The sequence below is a fragment of the Cyprinus carpio genome, chromosome A20, assembly GCF_018340385.1.
Source record: "Cyprinus carpio isolate SPL01 chromosome A20, ASM1834038v1, whole genome shotgun sequence".
In the NCBI taxonomy this organism is placed as follows: Eukaryota; Metazoa; Chordata; class Actinopteri; order Cypriniformes; family Cyprinidae; genus Cyprinus; species Cyprinus carpio.
Window position 1 is genome coordinate 24,330,884 of NC_056591.1, and position 17,188 is coordinate 24,348,071.

At 36.5% G+C, this 17,188-nt stretch overlaps 1 protein-coding gene across 2 annotated transcripts; it reads right to left on the reverse strand.

Annotated features, from left to right (window-relative positions):
* Positions 1–2,034: 2,034 nt before the first annotated feature.
* Positions 2,035–7,744, reverse strand: LOC109085882 (bone morphogenetic protein 2-like). Of its 2 annotated transcripts, XM_042778213.1 has the most exons (3): positions 7,286–7,744; positions 5,666–6,039; positions 2,044–3,743 (listed from the first exon to the last, which is right to left on the reverse strand). In XM_042778213.1, exons 2-3 carry the CDS (start codon positions 6,024–6,026, stop codon positions 2,869–2,871), a joined length of 1,236 nt encoding a protein of 411 aa, XP_042634147.1. In that variant the 5' UTR covers positions 6,027–6,039; positions 7,286–7,744; the 3' UTR covers positions 2,044–2,868. The 2 variants fall into 2 exon arrangements, with proteins under 2 accessions (XP_042634148.1, XP_042634147.1); XM_042778214.1 differs by lacking the exon at positions 7,286–7,744 and having other exon boundaries at positions 2,035–3,743; positions 5,666–6,032.
* Positions 7,745–17,188: the final 9,444 nt, after the last annotated feature.

The following is a 17,188-nucleotide window of genomic DNA, read 5'->3' on the forward strand; positions in this document are numbered from 1 at the left end:
ATGCCTTAAAAAGAAAAACAGAAAAAAGGTGCATCTTCAGTCAATATATCATTGTAAAGTTTAACTGAAACAGTATGAGTTTATAAGCTACTGCAATTTTTAAAGGCAGATTTTCATTTTAGACATAAATTAGTTATTAAAAACATTCAAGCATAACTAGTAGTTTCAGTGTCTTCTGTTAAACAACTTAATTGTGAATGGTAGCCATCCAGTGACCAGGGTCATTTCTGCTGTACAGTAACTTTTGAACTATGCAATTCAAAATAAAATAAAATAAATCAAGCATTATTAAAAATAATATATAAATTGCTGCATGCATGTTAATATACATTATTTATTATTTTAAATATACAGTAACTTTCGAACTTTGTAAATTTAAAAAATATGCATGCAACAGTTATTAAAAATAACAGCAACAGTTTTTAAAAGTAATCTAAATTGCTCCATGCATTTTTTATACATAAAATATAAATAAATAATATAAAATAAAATATATATCAACTTATATATACTGTATAACAAGGTTTGTAAAAACAAAAAAGTTACTATTTTAAAATATAATATTATGTTAGTAAAATATATTAATATTTATGTGAATTTTTGTATTTTATTTAATCTACTGGACAAATAATGGGGACATGAAAAAATTACTTCATAGTAGGATTGGCCCACCCGAGGTACTTCCATGTGAAACCATGCATAGTATGCCACTGATGTAGTTGTTTGGCAAATGTAAGGAATTAAATGTTTTATGGCTGTCTGGAGTGTCTAGTATTCCCCTGATCTCTTGGGTAGTAAGAAGTCAAAGGGTCGGACCTTGTAGGCTGACAGAACAGGACGGACGCGGGGAAATGCACGTTAAATGTGAAACATGGCAGGGGAGTTGTATTGCCATACAACTCAATTAGAGCTTTATGGACTCTTTAAAGACAAACCATTAAATCTAACACTCCCCGAGAATGTTTCCCTACTCTGTGAACACTCGGGATGGAGGAAGTCAGCTTTTACCATTGTATGAAATGTAATTTTCATTAAAAGCATTCATTCTGAGGTTTTTAAAAGAAAACAGTTCCTTCTGGGGCTGAGTGAATATCTGGTGAATAGAAACCACATAGGCTATTGGGTTTTTCCATACGAGCACTGCGGTTTGGTCTATACAATGACAAACTAACATAGCAAGAAATAGAAAACTTTTGGATAAATTTCAGATTGGAAAGAAATAGCCAAATACACATAATTATGCTAAAATCAAAGCTGCTCAGCCCTCAGTGGGCTCCAGGGTCATTTTGATTTATTATTTAGAAAACACATTTCAACGTTTCTGCATGAATATTTGAGTTTAACTGAGATGTGAAGCATGTCTAGAGAACCAGTGCAGTTGTTTCCTAGAATGACACTTGATCGTACATAATTACATCTGCGTATCTGATGTGTTCAAGATTGATCCATCGTTGGACAAACAATCCAATGGATGTCAATGGTAAATCTATTTAAATAATAACTGTATGGATATATCTTTGGATTTACTTCATCAAAGTTGACAGAGCCAAAAATTCCACTAATATGACCATGCATGCTTACAAAACAAAACGTAAAAAAATATGAACACAAAAGACATTCTATTAATGGTCCCACAAAAGACATTCTATTAACTTCATAGTAACATGTCAACTAACTCTAATTAATGTGCAGTTGCATGTCTTTAGACTGTTAGGTTAGGGATTGGGCTAAGGTTAGTAGAATAAGTTGACATGTACTTGCAAAGTTACTTATAGTTAGTAGAATGTCTTTTGTGGGACCATCAAAATAAAATGTTATTATATATTAAGCAGATAGTTTACTAATACTCTAATGACTGCTAGTTGACATGTAGTTGTAAAGTTACTTATATTTAGTAGAATGTATATAGTGGACTCAAAATAAAGTGTTAAACATTTTAATTATTTAATATTAAATATTTGTTCATAGTTTGTAGTGTCCTTTATCAATGGAAAGTCATTACAAAATGATAAATAGTTATGCTGATATTGCCTTCAAACTTTTGGAGGACACTGTATATGGCATGCTGGTTTTTGCCATGTCTTGATTCTACACCTGCTTAATTCTTAAGGCCCGTTCACACCAAGAATGATAACTACAATGATAATTATATTAGCTTCCACATCAACACACAACAAAGTTCTATTTTTTATAAGCATGTGCTGCAGTCAGATAAAGTCTGATCGGCTGTTGATTTTTTTTATTGCTTATCAGCTGGAAAAATAACATTTTGAAAGTGATTCCTATATTATTATGGTGCCGATACAGTGACAGTTGTGCTGTGGACTTCCCTATTCTAAATAAAAAACTTTATTAAAACTTTATAATTACAGTCTTTGGTGTGAATGGGCCTTTACTCAAACCAGAATCCCACTGTCTGCATGAAATCTAATATATTGCATAAGTAACCAAAGGGTCTATGCAACAGCATGTTTGTTATATCATGACTTTTAAAGAGAACTACATCATCCATGGTTTATTCTTTGGTTTCAAATAATGTATTCCCAGATGCACACTGAATAAAGATCATATATTTTTTTCATGATAAATACACATCATTTACAAATAAAGTGGTTATGCAATAAATACATCATAAAAATCTGAGCATTATACTTCATGTGCATTTGCACTCATTTTGAAATGTACATGGGACAGGGAAAAACATCTTTAAAGCCACTGGAAAAAGCAAGCACTCTCATTAAAATAATTATTTTCCCATTTTTTTCAGTCAACATAAATATATTCATATATATTTCTTTTCTTCCTCCAAAATAGCTCTTTGAACGTACTTTTATATAAATAACAGTCTTCATTGGGGAGATGTAGCTCTCATCGACACCCGCAGCCCTCCACCACCATGTCCTGGTAGTTTTTAAGGATGACTTTCTCATACTCGTCCAGGTATAGCAGCGATATGGGACTGAGCTCCGTCGGGACGCAGCAAGCTCTAGGAATATTGGAATTGACAGAGTTCACCAGCGTCTGGACAATGGCGTGATTGGTGGAGTTCAGGTGGTCCGACAGCGGGAAGGGACAATCGCCGTGACAGTAGAAAGCATGGTAGCCAGGCGGCGCCACAATCCACTCGTTCCAGCCCACGTCGCTGAAGTCCACGTAGAGAGCATGCCGCCTGCAGTTTGTGCGCTGGTGCTGCTTCCTGCGCTGCTTCGGCCTTTGCCGCGCCTGCCGCTTCTGTCGATTCGAATTTAGGACGGCGGAGCCCTGACCGTCGTGGCTGTAGGTTACCAGCAGGGGTCGGGCCTGCACCCATGAGTCTTCATCCACATGAAGGGAGCGACTGACCCTCACGTGCCTCCTCCGGTTCCTCTCGACCTCCTCGGATCCTTCCGACTCCTCAGGATGGAGCACCTCCACCAGGAGCCCATGGTTGTGCTGGGATTCGCGGGCCCAGCGAGCCACTGCCAAACCCACGTCGAAGCTCTCCCAGCGAGTGTGAGAGTCCTGCACCAGACGCGTGTCGAGAAGTCTGGTAAGTGGCTCTGTTGAAGGGGCCAGGGCTGGCCTGAACACCTCGTAAATGTTAATTCGGTGGAAACCACTTGCACCAGTGTCACCGAGAACCTGGTCCCTGAAAATGCGCAGCTCCGCGGCCGTGATCAGCTCCTCGGCGGGAACGGAGGTAAGGTTGAAGAAAAACTGCTGTGTTGTTTTTCCTTTAAGGCTGGAGAGTGCCTCGAGAGCCTCTGGAAGGACAGAAGAAAGAGTCGGTTAGGATTGTGTCAACAAATTGGGCTACAACAAAAGAATACTGTTGGATTCTGAAGCACTTCAGGCTGAAACCTGACATTTTTTGCTTTGACTCTGAATAGGATTTTCCACTCAGCATTTTCTTGTCTGGCTTGAGTGAGAGATTATATGGTAGAACCAGGTGTTAAAATGAAAGGCTAGCTGCGAGCATGAGGCTGTTTGTGTGGCTGTAGAGTGACAACATTCTCTTGTTTCCAAGTCTTTATTGAATAAAGGTTGCAATCAGCGATAGAACAGCTACTCCTACGACTCAATGCCCTAAAATAAAACGCTCTCAGACCAAAGAGCTTGCTTAATCTCTTTTGAAAAGAAACGTTTTGGAAATTCCATTCCCAATAATCCAACCTATCTGCTTCATAATCACAAAGAGCCTACAGAAGATAAGCAAGCTTTATTTGATGTGGGAAAGCTCGGCTTTTTCTTTCCCTCGTTCTGTCTGTCTTTCTTCACCTTTTCCTTTTTCTCCCAGTCAATCCGTCTTGAGGGGGAGTGACTGCGAACATGTTGGGGCTTGTCGAAAGCAGTCAGCCACAGTTATGAGTCTATTGACATTCCTAATTTCTGTTTGTACATTATGCCAAAACAGCAAATCGTACAAGTCATACATTCATGATGGCTGCCTTGAAACGGACTGCGTATCTCGGCTGAGAATCTCGACATCAAATCAAAGTTATTTCACCAGTGCCTTATTGGATGGAACTTACTCATACATATTATTAAATAATATTACATCAAAAACTTTATGAGGGCTGTGATAAAAATCCAGTCAGGTCCTCAACCACAGAGTTCATCATATTAAGACAATGAGAGAAGCCTGAGGCATAGGAGGTGCTCAATTACTACAAATGGCATGAGAAAAGTCTCATTTGGAGTAAACAAGGAAGTCGTTTAATGAATTTGTTAAATTGTTTCTTTCAACATGAGCACACAAAAAGCATCCTTGTTTGCAGTGTGTCAGCTCACCACTGGATGTCATCCATCCGAATCTGTGCCATTTTACAGGGCCACCTAAACAGCCTGTATTAACTCTTGAATGGGTCCCTCCCCCTCTCTTTACCACAGTACAGCAAATTAACATGATTTTTCCTGTGTTGCCAAATGTTTCTAAATTGTGTGCTATAGTTCATGTTGACCTCTAAACAGTCTCCAGAAAGAAGACATCATGAACAAGGGCAGTGACTTTCACAGGCTCAAATCTTCCAGATCAAGAGAGGGCTTGTTGAAATCAGAAAACATGCCTAAAAGAGACTTAATTGACATGACACCTGATCACACTCGGGTTGATTTCAATATAAAATACAGATTTTGTTTCGAGTGAATTTAAATCTGACCATTCAACAAGGCCACCCACAATCCCCTGACTGGCTCGAGCAGTTAGGCTAGAATTGCTTGTGCATATGATAAAAAGTTGAGCAAAGCTAAACACTCACACACAAAATATCTGTATGAAAGATGGCATAAAAACATCAAGGACAGAACTCGATGGAGAACAGCTAAACTACCATCCTGGATTTCCTCATAAGGCTTGTTACTGTTATCTGTGGATTCTTGGAAAATAACTAGTGCATGAACTCCACACCTTGTCTAGAAAAGTACTGTAAGTGACATACACTAACAATTATTTGCAGTAAAGTCACCATTAGGATGCATTTTTTTGCTTCTTTAATAACAGTGAGAGCTGTTTGTGGAATGTCAATAGTTTCCATATGGTTGCGTCACATCATTCCTTAGAATTTTCAAATGTCCCTGGAATAAACAAACGCTCTTTTAAGCCTCAAAATAAAAATAAATATAATTTTTACATTTTTATTTTAAATAAACTGGGAACAACATATTCACAACCAAAATCAGGCCTCACCTTCGTGATGAAAGCTTCGTATTGTGTTTGCTCTGCTTGTCGCCCGTTCCACATGCTTTCCCATAGTGCTCCTTGGGCGCCGGATGTTCAGGTCATCATTTTCTGAGTGCATATAATACAAGTCCAGCATGTACTGTGGGACCACCGCCGATTTGCTTGGCGTGGGTCTTCGCTTCAGTCCGAACATGTTGAGCAGACGTAGCTCGAACTCTTTCAGGAAGTTAATATCAGATCTCTCTGGCGTGTGTCTCCCCGAATCACTGTATTTCCGTTGGTCAATCTCTGGAATGAGTCCAGCGGTACCTCCCAGCAACACCTGACCGAGCAACAGCACCATGAGAGCGCGGACCACAGCGACCATGTTCAGTCAGTTCCTGCAAAGAGGAAATGCAAATTAGTCAAATTGACTTTTTATACATTTTTGTTTTGCATCTTAAACTCAGCAAAGAACATTCTTCTAAGAACCATTTTCATGGTTTAAAAAAAAACATTATGTCATAGGAAAACCTTTTTAGGTTCCACAAAGAACTTTTTGTTTAGAAAACCATCTACTTTAAAGAAGCCACAAACCAATACACTGATCTGAAGAACCTGTAATATATATATATATATATATATTATATATATATATATATATATATATATATATATATATATATATATACATATATATATATATATATTCTATGCAAGAAAGAAGACTGTTTGCTGCACCTCAGGTCCTTCAAAGGACCATTAAAGAACATTATTTTTTAAAAACATACAATACATTACTTGTAACTACAGTCCCCTGGAGCAATCTGGCCTTAAGTGCTTGCTCAATGGCACAATGGTTCATAAATCACCCCAGAGAGGTTCCAACCTCTAATCACTCATAGAAGTTTAGGGTTTGTTTGCTTATTATGGAATACCTGCTCCTTTAAGTCCTAAAACATTTTGAATACCAGCCCAGAGTTCCAACCGCTTATGTGCATGGAAAAGATCCCTAGCCACGTTCAACCGGCGGCTGCCTTAAACCACAGATATATCTAGATCTTTTGGAGATGTCTTTCAGGCAATGAACTCACATGCATGCAAAAAGATTAAGAATAATATTCCTGCCGCAGGCTATAATAAGAGATTGATCTACAGTGAAAGCAGGAGACACCAAAGAGGATGTCAGACAAATGGGATGAAACAGGAAAGAGTGAATCAAAAGAAATCGAAAGAAGGGAGACATGAAGACAGCAGACATGGAGTCTGCAATTAGAGGGAGATAAGAGAGCAGTGTCTGGGTGGGGGTCTGCCTTTAGATCATGAAAGGAAACTCTTCAAAAGGGCTGAATGTCTAGCAAAAGCCGTTTCGCTGAGGGAGAGGCAGAGTTGTGAGGCTACAGGTGGTAGATCTTACGCAAAAACAACTCAAGCAACAAAGACGACAAAGAGATCTGATGATAAGGAAGCAGAGAAGTGTTTTCTTTTCATTTGCGCATACCTTCTGACCTTACAGACTACATGTATGCACTTCTATGAGGTGATATAGATAGACATACACTCAGATATAGATATGGTCAACGCTGGTTTTAAAGCACTTGCACTGTTTGCAAAACTTGATATTAAAGAAACAAGCTGTGGCGTTACCGAAGGAGGAAGCGCTGTGGCCGGTCTGCGTTCCCGTCTTCTCTTAAGTTCCTCATGTGTTCGAGTTTTAATCCACAAGCGACTTTTTTATCCCACGACAGAGAGTCGCCGCAACTCAGGACGCCTCTTCTTGTTCATACTTGTGCAACACTTCAAACTTGACTGTACTTAACTCTAATGAAGTGCGCGAGCGCTCAGGGCAAAGAAAGCAGCAATTCCAAAAGTGACAGCGTGAGTTCGCAAAGTCTTGGATCTGTCATTTTTCGCTTAAAAAAGTATGATCAGCATAGGTTTTTGGAGGCTGCTTGGAGACTCGTCTCTGCGTCCAGCACGCGCCGCGTCTGTGCCATTGATTGGAGCGCTTCGCTCCGCGAGCGCGAGTCTTTTTGTTGTCTGGTGATGTCACAATGACTGTCATCATTCAAGTCCATTGAAACGCGCCGCGTTCTCTCCATTCAAACGTTTGAACATGCCCACAGTTGCATGTTGATTGATCGAATTTGTCCTTGTGCGTGTTTTATGTATCCTACACTGTAAACATATTAGCAGTTTAACGGGAAAGGAATGTAAAAATGATTCAGTTAAACAGTTACTTCACTAAAATTCGGTACATTTACATTTTGAAATAGGGATTTTCAACCTTTATGATCCTTCCAACTATGATAGTCTCGTTACTATAACATAGTATATTGTCACGTGTAAATAGCCATTTATAATATACAGATATTGGAAAATAATAAACGTGATGTAGAAAAAACTATTTTTTGTCATTGCAATATACTGGATGTAAAATATTAGTTTTGTTTCAAATTGACAATGAATAATCTTTTGAATAAACCTGAAGAAAAAAAAAATGTTAATTTTTTGTAGAATTTAATATTAGTTTCTGACTTTTTTCCACAACAGGTTTACAGAAAATATTGCCTGAGGGAGATAGTGGTCACTGGCTAGAAAAATACAAGTTAGCACCCCTTAACTGGGTGTCCACAGATTTAAAACCCCTTTGTTGTAAGAAAATAGTGTAAAAGTACTACATTGGTTTATCTTTTACAGACATTTTGATCTTTCATGCCAAAACACTCCCAAATATGATGATTCCCCTTGATATAATATAAAGGCAACTGTATATTTGCTTTCATAAAAAGCCATTTATAATGTGCAAACATAGAAAAAAAAGTAAATGTGACGTAAAACTTAAGTAAATAATGCAATTTTATTTTGTTAAAAGGAATATTTTGTATAAGAAAAACTACAAGTAAGCACCCCTTGACGGCCCCCTGGAAGTCCCTTTCTCCCAGTTTTAAACCATCTGTATTAATATAATATAAAATATGTGTAATTGTTCTATAAAATAGTATAAAACATTATATTTTACTACTACATGTTACTATATGTTATATATAAATACATCTAACTATCCAAAACAAAATTTACATTACAAACATTTCACAGTATCAAGGTGCGAATCACAGTTAGAGCCCAAGCAGACAAGGCTCTGGTGAACCGTTTCTTTGCTATTTGAATAACAATGATCTTTGTCTATCGATTGGTGAGGTTTCTATTACGCAACAGTGTATTTGTTTTGCATAAATACGTTCCACTTTTTTCTCTAGTATCCACAGGTAACATACTTTATTATAAAAAGGCTAATGCCTTTTGAAGCATGACATGATATTAACCCATACTGAGAAGATGAGTCATGTAATACCTTTGGCCATTCGTGAAGAAGCTACATCCCTGGTTATCATTGATCAAGATGTGTTAATGGCTGGTTTAAATCCTGTTTTACGACTATGCTCATTAACAGGTTTGCAAATGCAATGCCCTTTGCTCTCTCAGACCAGGGGGGTTTAAAAGTGACCTCCTCTCCTGAATCCAGACTTAGAACAAGAAAACAGAGAGAGGCGGCTGTTAAAATCCTTTTAATAAAATAAACGTTTATATATTTAATCTATATTAATTTTATTTATACCAAGTTTATGGGCTAAAAAATGCTGTTTTGTGTTCCACAGAGGCAAACATGTGGGACATAAACATGCCGTGGATGTCAGATGTCACGACTTAGGAAAGTCAGACTGAAACCATTACTATTAGACTAATCCGCGGACATCTGCTTAGTCAACAGCACGTATGTAGAAGGAATCCGCATATGAAAACCCCTCATTGGTTACAGGTATTCATTTCAATTATGTGTTGATGGCAAGTTTGTTTTGACAAAAGCAACTGGGCCATTGAGATGGGAGAGACAGCAGTAGATTAAACCCCATTGAGATCAAAAGATATCTTTGTGTGCTTCCAAGACAATAACATCTTATGAGGGATAATCCCTGGATCATCCACTTAGCAATTAAAATACACTGATGCATTCCATTCCTCAGGTGATACTGGTCTCTACCAGTCCCGGCCAGTAAAAGTGAGCTCGGTGCACAAATCTGATGATCACTTTAACGATTACAGATAGCTTTCGGGAGCACTAGTTTTATAAGGAATATGTAGTCTGTTAAAGTTGCAATAAAAAACATTATGTGCTTTTATTCCCATTTGCCGCTCCCCTAACTTTCACCTTGTTGTCTAAACAGTAGGTCATGAACATAGTGCTCTAAGCTCTCCATTGGCCAAAGGTGCTTTAGATTCAGGGATAACACTTCACAATGCATGTTAAGTAGCCTTAATTACTCAAAACAAGAGGACTGTGGAGAGTGAAAAGAGTGTTTATCTTTGCCTTATTGTCTAGCAGTGTGGGCTGAACCCAGGCGAGGAGATTGTGTCCACGAGGTCTACTGGTGTGGAGGGAGGTGTTTGTGTGTTTCAATTTACCCCAGTGACCCGTTAAAAAACCTAAAGTCATTATCTAATGAATTGATGGTTGATCTAATTATTCTCTGATGGGATGAAATGTTATCTTTTAAATTCCATCTCATTATTTGCTCAAAGTTATCTGTTTAGTTACCCAAATGCTTGCGGCCTGTGGGTAAAAATTCTGCTCCGATGCTTGCTTTAGTGGGGATATTGTCACTCATTTAAATGACAAATGAAGATTTGACCTATATGTAATATTGTGCTTATGCTTTCAGGGGCTTTGCAGAATCTTTGATCTGTGGCTGGGAAGAGCAGTGACCTCTGACTTTTCCTGCATGAAACTTTAAAGATCATTTCTATGTTTGGAGCTGTGTGATGGAAATTGTTGCATTTGTTTTGTAAGTCAGTGATGGAGGTTATTGATGCTAAATCAACCCTGAAAGTCACCGTTACTCTTTTATTGTTTTTTAATCAAATAAATGCAGCCCTAATCAGCATTGTTTCAAAAACAAATAATAAAATCTTAATTATTCCAAACTTTTGGCCTCCAATTTTCCATTAGTTGAAAAACTATATCTGTCTATAACTACTGGAATAATTAAGATTTTATTATTTGTTTTGAAACACTGCTGATTAGGGCTGCATTTATTTGATTAAAAAAACAATAAAAACAGTTATACTATTTTTTTTTAATTGAACTGTTTTTTTTTTTATTTGAATGTATTTCTGAACCTAATTTATTCCTTTGATTTTTCAGCAGCCAATACTCCAGTCTTCAGTGTCACATGAACCTTCAGAAATATTTCTAATATGCTGATTTGCTGCTCAAGAAACATCATCAATGTCAAAAACATTGCTGCTTCATATTTTTGAAAATACATTTGTAGAAATGATTTTTAGATCAAATAAATGCAGCCTCGTGAGCATAAGAGACATATTCCAAATTAATTCCAAACTTCTGTCCATCAGTGTATGAAGATATTTTACATATTTTTATTTGAACACATATATTTAATGGATTGATTATTACTTTTAAAATCACTAGAGATCAACTAATGGAACTTGAAAAATTATTGTTTCCAAAGAGTTTTCCTTAACGCCTTTGTCTTCCATTGGTTGGAAAACTGATTGCTCGACCCTAAACTCACGCCATTGGTTGAGCTAGAGTCTGGTTCCTTTGGCCAAACAAAGCAATATTATGAAAGTGCCAAAAAGCCAGTTTTTACAAATTTTGGGGGAATCAGACTATAAATGTATTTCTTATATTTGTTTACTTAGTAAGCTAGAAGTATTTAAAAACACACAGCAGATCTACAGTGGGTTTATTTACAGTTTTCGCTAGTAAATTTCACAAATAATTACAAAAAATGGCAAGCAACACATTGAATCAAATGTAACATTTAGAAGTAGAAAGACTGTAATAGTATTTTCTTGTAAAACATACCCCAGCAATCTTAGATTTATTTAACTTTGACTTTTAACTTTTTATTTATGTTTTATTCAACTTTGAAAAATAATTTTGTACAGTGTATGCATAGCTAGCATTCAGCTCTTAAGACTTTTTATTTACTGCCTTATGGTCACTTTCTTTCTGACCTTAAAAAAATCCCTGACAATTTAAGCCTGGCAACCCTGAACTCAAAACAACAGTCAAAGAATTTCGGTTTCCTAACCATCACAGCTATTTCAATATGCACAAAGCTGCATGCAGAACGAAATCTGAGAATTCTGCCCACAAATCCTCTTGACTCCATCCCAAACCTCCATGAGTGTAGAACATGGGGTTTTGTCAGTCATCTGTCTGCATGGATGAATCAAGCAGCATGTTATTGAGCGCTCCGGCTAACCGATGAAGAGCAGCCATCATTAAGGAGCATCAAATTGCCAGAGCGTCTCTCCTCTGTCCTCCATCGGAGCTGAGTGGAGCTTCTGTCATCACCTACATTCCATGGGTCTGTCTGGGAAAAGGCATGGAGATGACTCTGCAGATTGAGCCCCTTACATTGTGCTAACAGTTGTTTGGCAGAATGCTAAACTAACATTCCACTGGACATCGGACGAGCTAGGTTCCCTTAAAATCTGACCTGGACCACCACCATGAGTCTTAATCATGGTTAGGACCCAACTGGTCATTTCAAGCAAACACGACAATGTGCCATTGTTATTTTCAAGTCATTTTGTGAATAATTCATCAAAATAGTGAATGAAAATATATATATAAAAAAGAAAAATCTATATCAAAAACAGGTAAAAACAGTACTACTGTGAAATATTATGACAATTTAAAATAACTATTTTCTAATTTAATATATTTTAAAATGTCATTTATTCATGTTATACAGAGCTGAATTTTCAGCATGATTACTCTAGTCTTCAGTGTCACATGATCCTTCAAAAATCATTCTGATATACACATTTATACCAGAAACATTTCTTATTATTGTCAATGTTGAAAACATTTGTGCTGCTTCATATTTTTGCTTTTTCGAGATTCTTTGACATATAGAAAGTTCAAAAGAACAGCATTTTTGCCTTTGATCTACTTTGCCTTTGATCTGCCTTTGCTGAATTAATTTCTTTCAAAACATTTTACTCAGCCCAGTTTAAACAAGTTTCTTACTTTATACTTTATATATATATATATATATATATATATATATATATATATATATATATATATATAATATATATATATATATATATATACACACAAACACACTCACACACACACACACACACACACACACACACAAACAATCCAATGCCTGTTTTATAATATTGTTCTAGGATATATATATATGGATATATATATTGCTTTTCAGGCTGAAGTTCACTGAGTTATAGACACACTCTCTGTACTTTTCAGAGTTATATTGATGGGTTTATTGTACTATATAGTGCTATATTTAGCACTGGAAATCCTTCTAGGACAAGACAGCAATTACAGAAATATTAAAATGGATAGTAATTGTCTGTCAAAGAACAAAAGACAGGTTGTAGTAAAGTTCAAGCAAATTATTAAACAAGTGCAAGTTAGACACAGGCTTTCATTACTTCCAAGAAAATGTATGATGTTTAAATGTTTTATAGAAAAGGCAGTTTCGTAATGTTGGAGTAAAAGGGGTTTTGTAGCTCTCTTCACACTTGAACAGTGTGAGGTAGTGAAATATTTAAAAAATAGGAATGCAATTCTGTCCTTATTTCATCTGCATGTGTTTCTTAAACCTAAATGTTATTTCTTTTCAGAGGAGCAAAAAAATTGATTTTTTTTTTTTTGGACAAATCTTTATGCAGCCATTTCCATGAGTCACTTCATAGTCACCACATCTGTCAAGGCCAAACAACACCATAAAAGTTATAAAAGTGATCCATATGACTCACAAGATACATTTAAATTCTTCTGAAGTTATGTGGTAGTTTTGTGTGAGCAGTAGACCAAGTTAAGTATTTTTTTAATGAAAAGCTTCCTTTATGTCATTGCTTTCAAATATAGCACCTATATGATTCAATTTTGAAAATAATAAATTGGGTCTTCTGTGTGTCATAACCAATCGAAACTATGGAAGCCTGTTTCAGACACTGAAAAAAAATACACAACAATTTTCTCACAATTGCGAGTTTACATCTCGCTATTCTGACTTATTTTCTCAGAATTCTGAAACTCACAATTGTCACAACAAGTCAGAATTGCAAGATATATATGATATAAACAAAAAGTCAGAATTGTGAGTTTACATCTTGCAATTTTGACTTTATTTCACAGAATTGTGAGTTTATATCTCGCAATTCAGACTTTTTTCTGAGAAAAAAATGCCAGAATTGCAAGGTGTAAACTTGCAATTGCAAAAGAGAGAAGAACAAAACAGAATTAAGCGATAAAAAAGTCGCAATTGACTAATTTATTTATTTATTTATTTTCAGTGGCAGAAACAAGCTTCCATAAATCACTGATGGCAAACCTGACAAAATGGCATTTTCATTAAATAACGTCAGATTCACTCTATAATAGGAATTCAGAAGACTTGCAATATAGCGCACAAGTTGTATGGAGTTTTTATGTGAGTTTTTATGTGAGGTATTTTTTTTTTCTTTTTTTGATGAGGTTGATCTGCATGGTCACATTGAACTTTTATTGAATTTAAGCAAATGTGAGGTTGGAGCAACATGACGGTGAATGGTTTTTAATGAATAATTTAATATAGAAAAAATAATTCATTTACATTTTGGTAATTTATTCCAAAGTCTTTAGAGAGTTTCCTACCACTACAGAAAACTTGAGTAGATCTGAAGAGTTGAGATGAGAGATATAACGCGCTCGGGGTTCAGAGAGAGACTGGTTGGTAAATGGATGGATCTGCCCTTTGAATACTGGTCTCGTAAAGACACCACATGTCACTGAATTATACGTTCGCATGATTAGAAGCTTGGGCTGCATAAACATCCCGTGTCAAGATTTACATTTCTCCGCTTAAGCACATGCAGCTGTTTATAGACTCCTCCACAGACATAAGAAGCTCCGGCTATACATAGCAGCAGAAACTTTTTAAAAAACCCATCCTGAGGTGGCTCATTTAGATTAATGGATGCAGTGGCAAATTTAATGTCAATTACGGAAAACGCGGCTACCGTAGGTTCGACGTTCGTCAATGGAAAGCAAACGCGCAGTAGTGGACGTGGCTGGTGCGCGGCCCGCGCCGTTCCGCAACGCGTCCGGTGGAGTTTCTCAGGAAAGGCGAAGTGTTTCGTTTTCCCCCACAAATATAATTTTCTGCTTACGGTTAGACATGACCTCGAAATGGGCAGCCTACTTCGTACCTATTCCACATATATCATCTGACAAGTAGAGAAAACAAGACATTAATCTTTCTTCTAGACTTTGACAAAGTCTTCGGCAGACACTTGAGCTGGACTGACTGACACCACGTCTGCACAGAGGGATATTTGGAGGCATCTGATGGTGGGTTGTGTCTCCTAGCCTGCAGGTTTACACTTGAGAGGCAACCTTAAGTGCACATACCAAACATAGACAAACCTAAACACTGCATTTGGGTACACGTCAAACAAAATGGGGAGAGTTCATGTGAGAGGCTTGTGTTATTTCACGGAAAGATACACAATTTACATCGAATCTTTACAAGTAGGTCCCATACATCAGATGGACTTGTTAAAGGCATGATTGTCAAGTATTTCCGAGTTTAGAAAGCTTTGTTTTGTCCAAATCTATTTCTGCCCTTCCGCTCACCCCTGATGGTACAAGAACATGTCAAGGCTTTTGGGCTAGAGGGCTAGAGGGCTTTAAAAACCAAGCCAGTGTCACTCTAAGCTGGGATCTTAAAGGGAGAGTTCACCAAAAAAAAACACTTCTGTCATTATTTACTCACCCTTTTTGTTTCTTTCTTTCTTCAGGATGTCCAAGCCGCTCTTTTCAACACAAGCAAATGGTGACTACACTGCTGTCAAGCACTTTTCAAGGCAAGATTTGCAGTAAATAATACACAAATAACATATAACTATGGAAGCCGTTTCCGGCATGAAATAAAAAAAATAAAGGTAATTGCTAATTTTTATCTCATAATTCAGACTTCTTTTCTCGCAATTCTGAGTTTATATCTTAAAATTTGGACTTATTTTCTTGTCATTCTGACTTACTTTCGGACAATTCTGAGTTTATATTTTGCAATTCTGAGGTAATATTTCGCTATTCTGAGTTTGATTTTTTCTCTGAATTCTGAGTTTACATTCCACAATTCTGCTTTTTGTTTTGTTTTGTTGTGTGTTTATATCTCATAATTTTGTGTTTATATCTTGGAATTCGGACTTTTTTCTCAGAATTGCAAGAAAAAAATTGCAATGACTTTTTTTTTTTAAATCCTGTGACGGTAACAAACTTCTGTATGTTAGTCATATTAAGTCAAGCCAGTTTTATATACCACATTACACAATGTACAGTATATTGTTTCAAAGTAGCTTTGCAGAAAACATTGCAATACCAATATCCTAATCTCAAATCTTTTAACAACTTCATATTGAAAATTATGCCTTAATATATTTGGCAAAATTGGCATTGTATCACTACTTTTATGGTGCTTTTTTTGTCTGTTGTAGAACTTGACAAGTACCTATCCACTTTAATTTTGTGGAAGAAAACAGCCCAGACAAACTTCTTCTTTGGGTTCAAACAGGTTTTTTTTTTAACCAAATTTCTGCATGAACTAAAACTAGTGTCTCTGTACAGAGCATGCCAAGTATTTGTAGAAAGGTTAAAAAACAGAGGGCCCAGTAAGGTGCAGATGGCAGACATTTTTCTTTTGTAAAATCAGCAACAACTTCTTTATTTATCTTTCTAAAACACGTCCGGAGACATGTGTGATATAATGGCCGAACGTTCAACGAATCTCCTATGAATCTGTCACTTTGAGCTCTATGCAGTATGGAGAGGAGTTGGAAGTGCTCAGAAGGGAGGTAAAGAGCAGACACGTCTTGGCATCCACACAGCAACATTAAAAGTGTGTGGTTTCACAATAATAATAATCTTGAGAGCAGCTGTGTAAACATTTAACTGAGCACGCCTCTTGTGGCATGGTACGGGATCCTCATGTTCAACTGTGTATTTTGCTAGATGCGATTGTGCACTTATCAACACTTATCTAAAAGCCTGCACTTGTCTGTTTTGCATCGAAGCTGATATTGATATAACCCTGGACCGTGATGTTTTCCTAGCGAACAGCTGTAGGAATTTAACAGTTTCATTAATCTGCCTTATGAAAGTGTGTCTATACTTTCAAATATTATGTAGTTGCATTCCCAGTAAAGAATGCGACTTGAGTCATGGGTCTCGAAAAATTTGGCTTTTAATAATAGACAAAAAATCCAGCCTAGTATTTAGAATAATAATTTAGAATAAGATTAGTTTTTTTTTTATTATTATTATTTTAAAGAAAGAAATTAATACTTGTATTGAGCATGGATGCATTAAATGGATCAAAAGTGACAGCAAAGACATTTATAATGTTAAAAACGATTTCTATTTTAAATAAATGGTGTTTTTTTCACAAAAATATTAATTAGCACAACTGGTTTTATCATTCATAACGATAAGAAAAG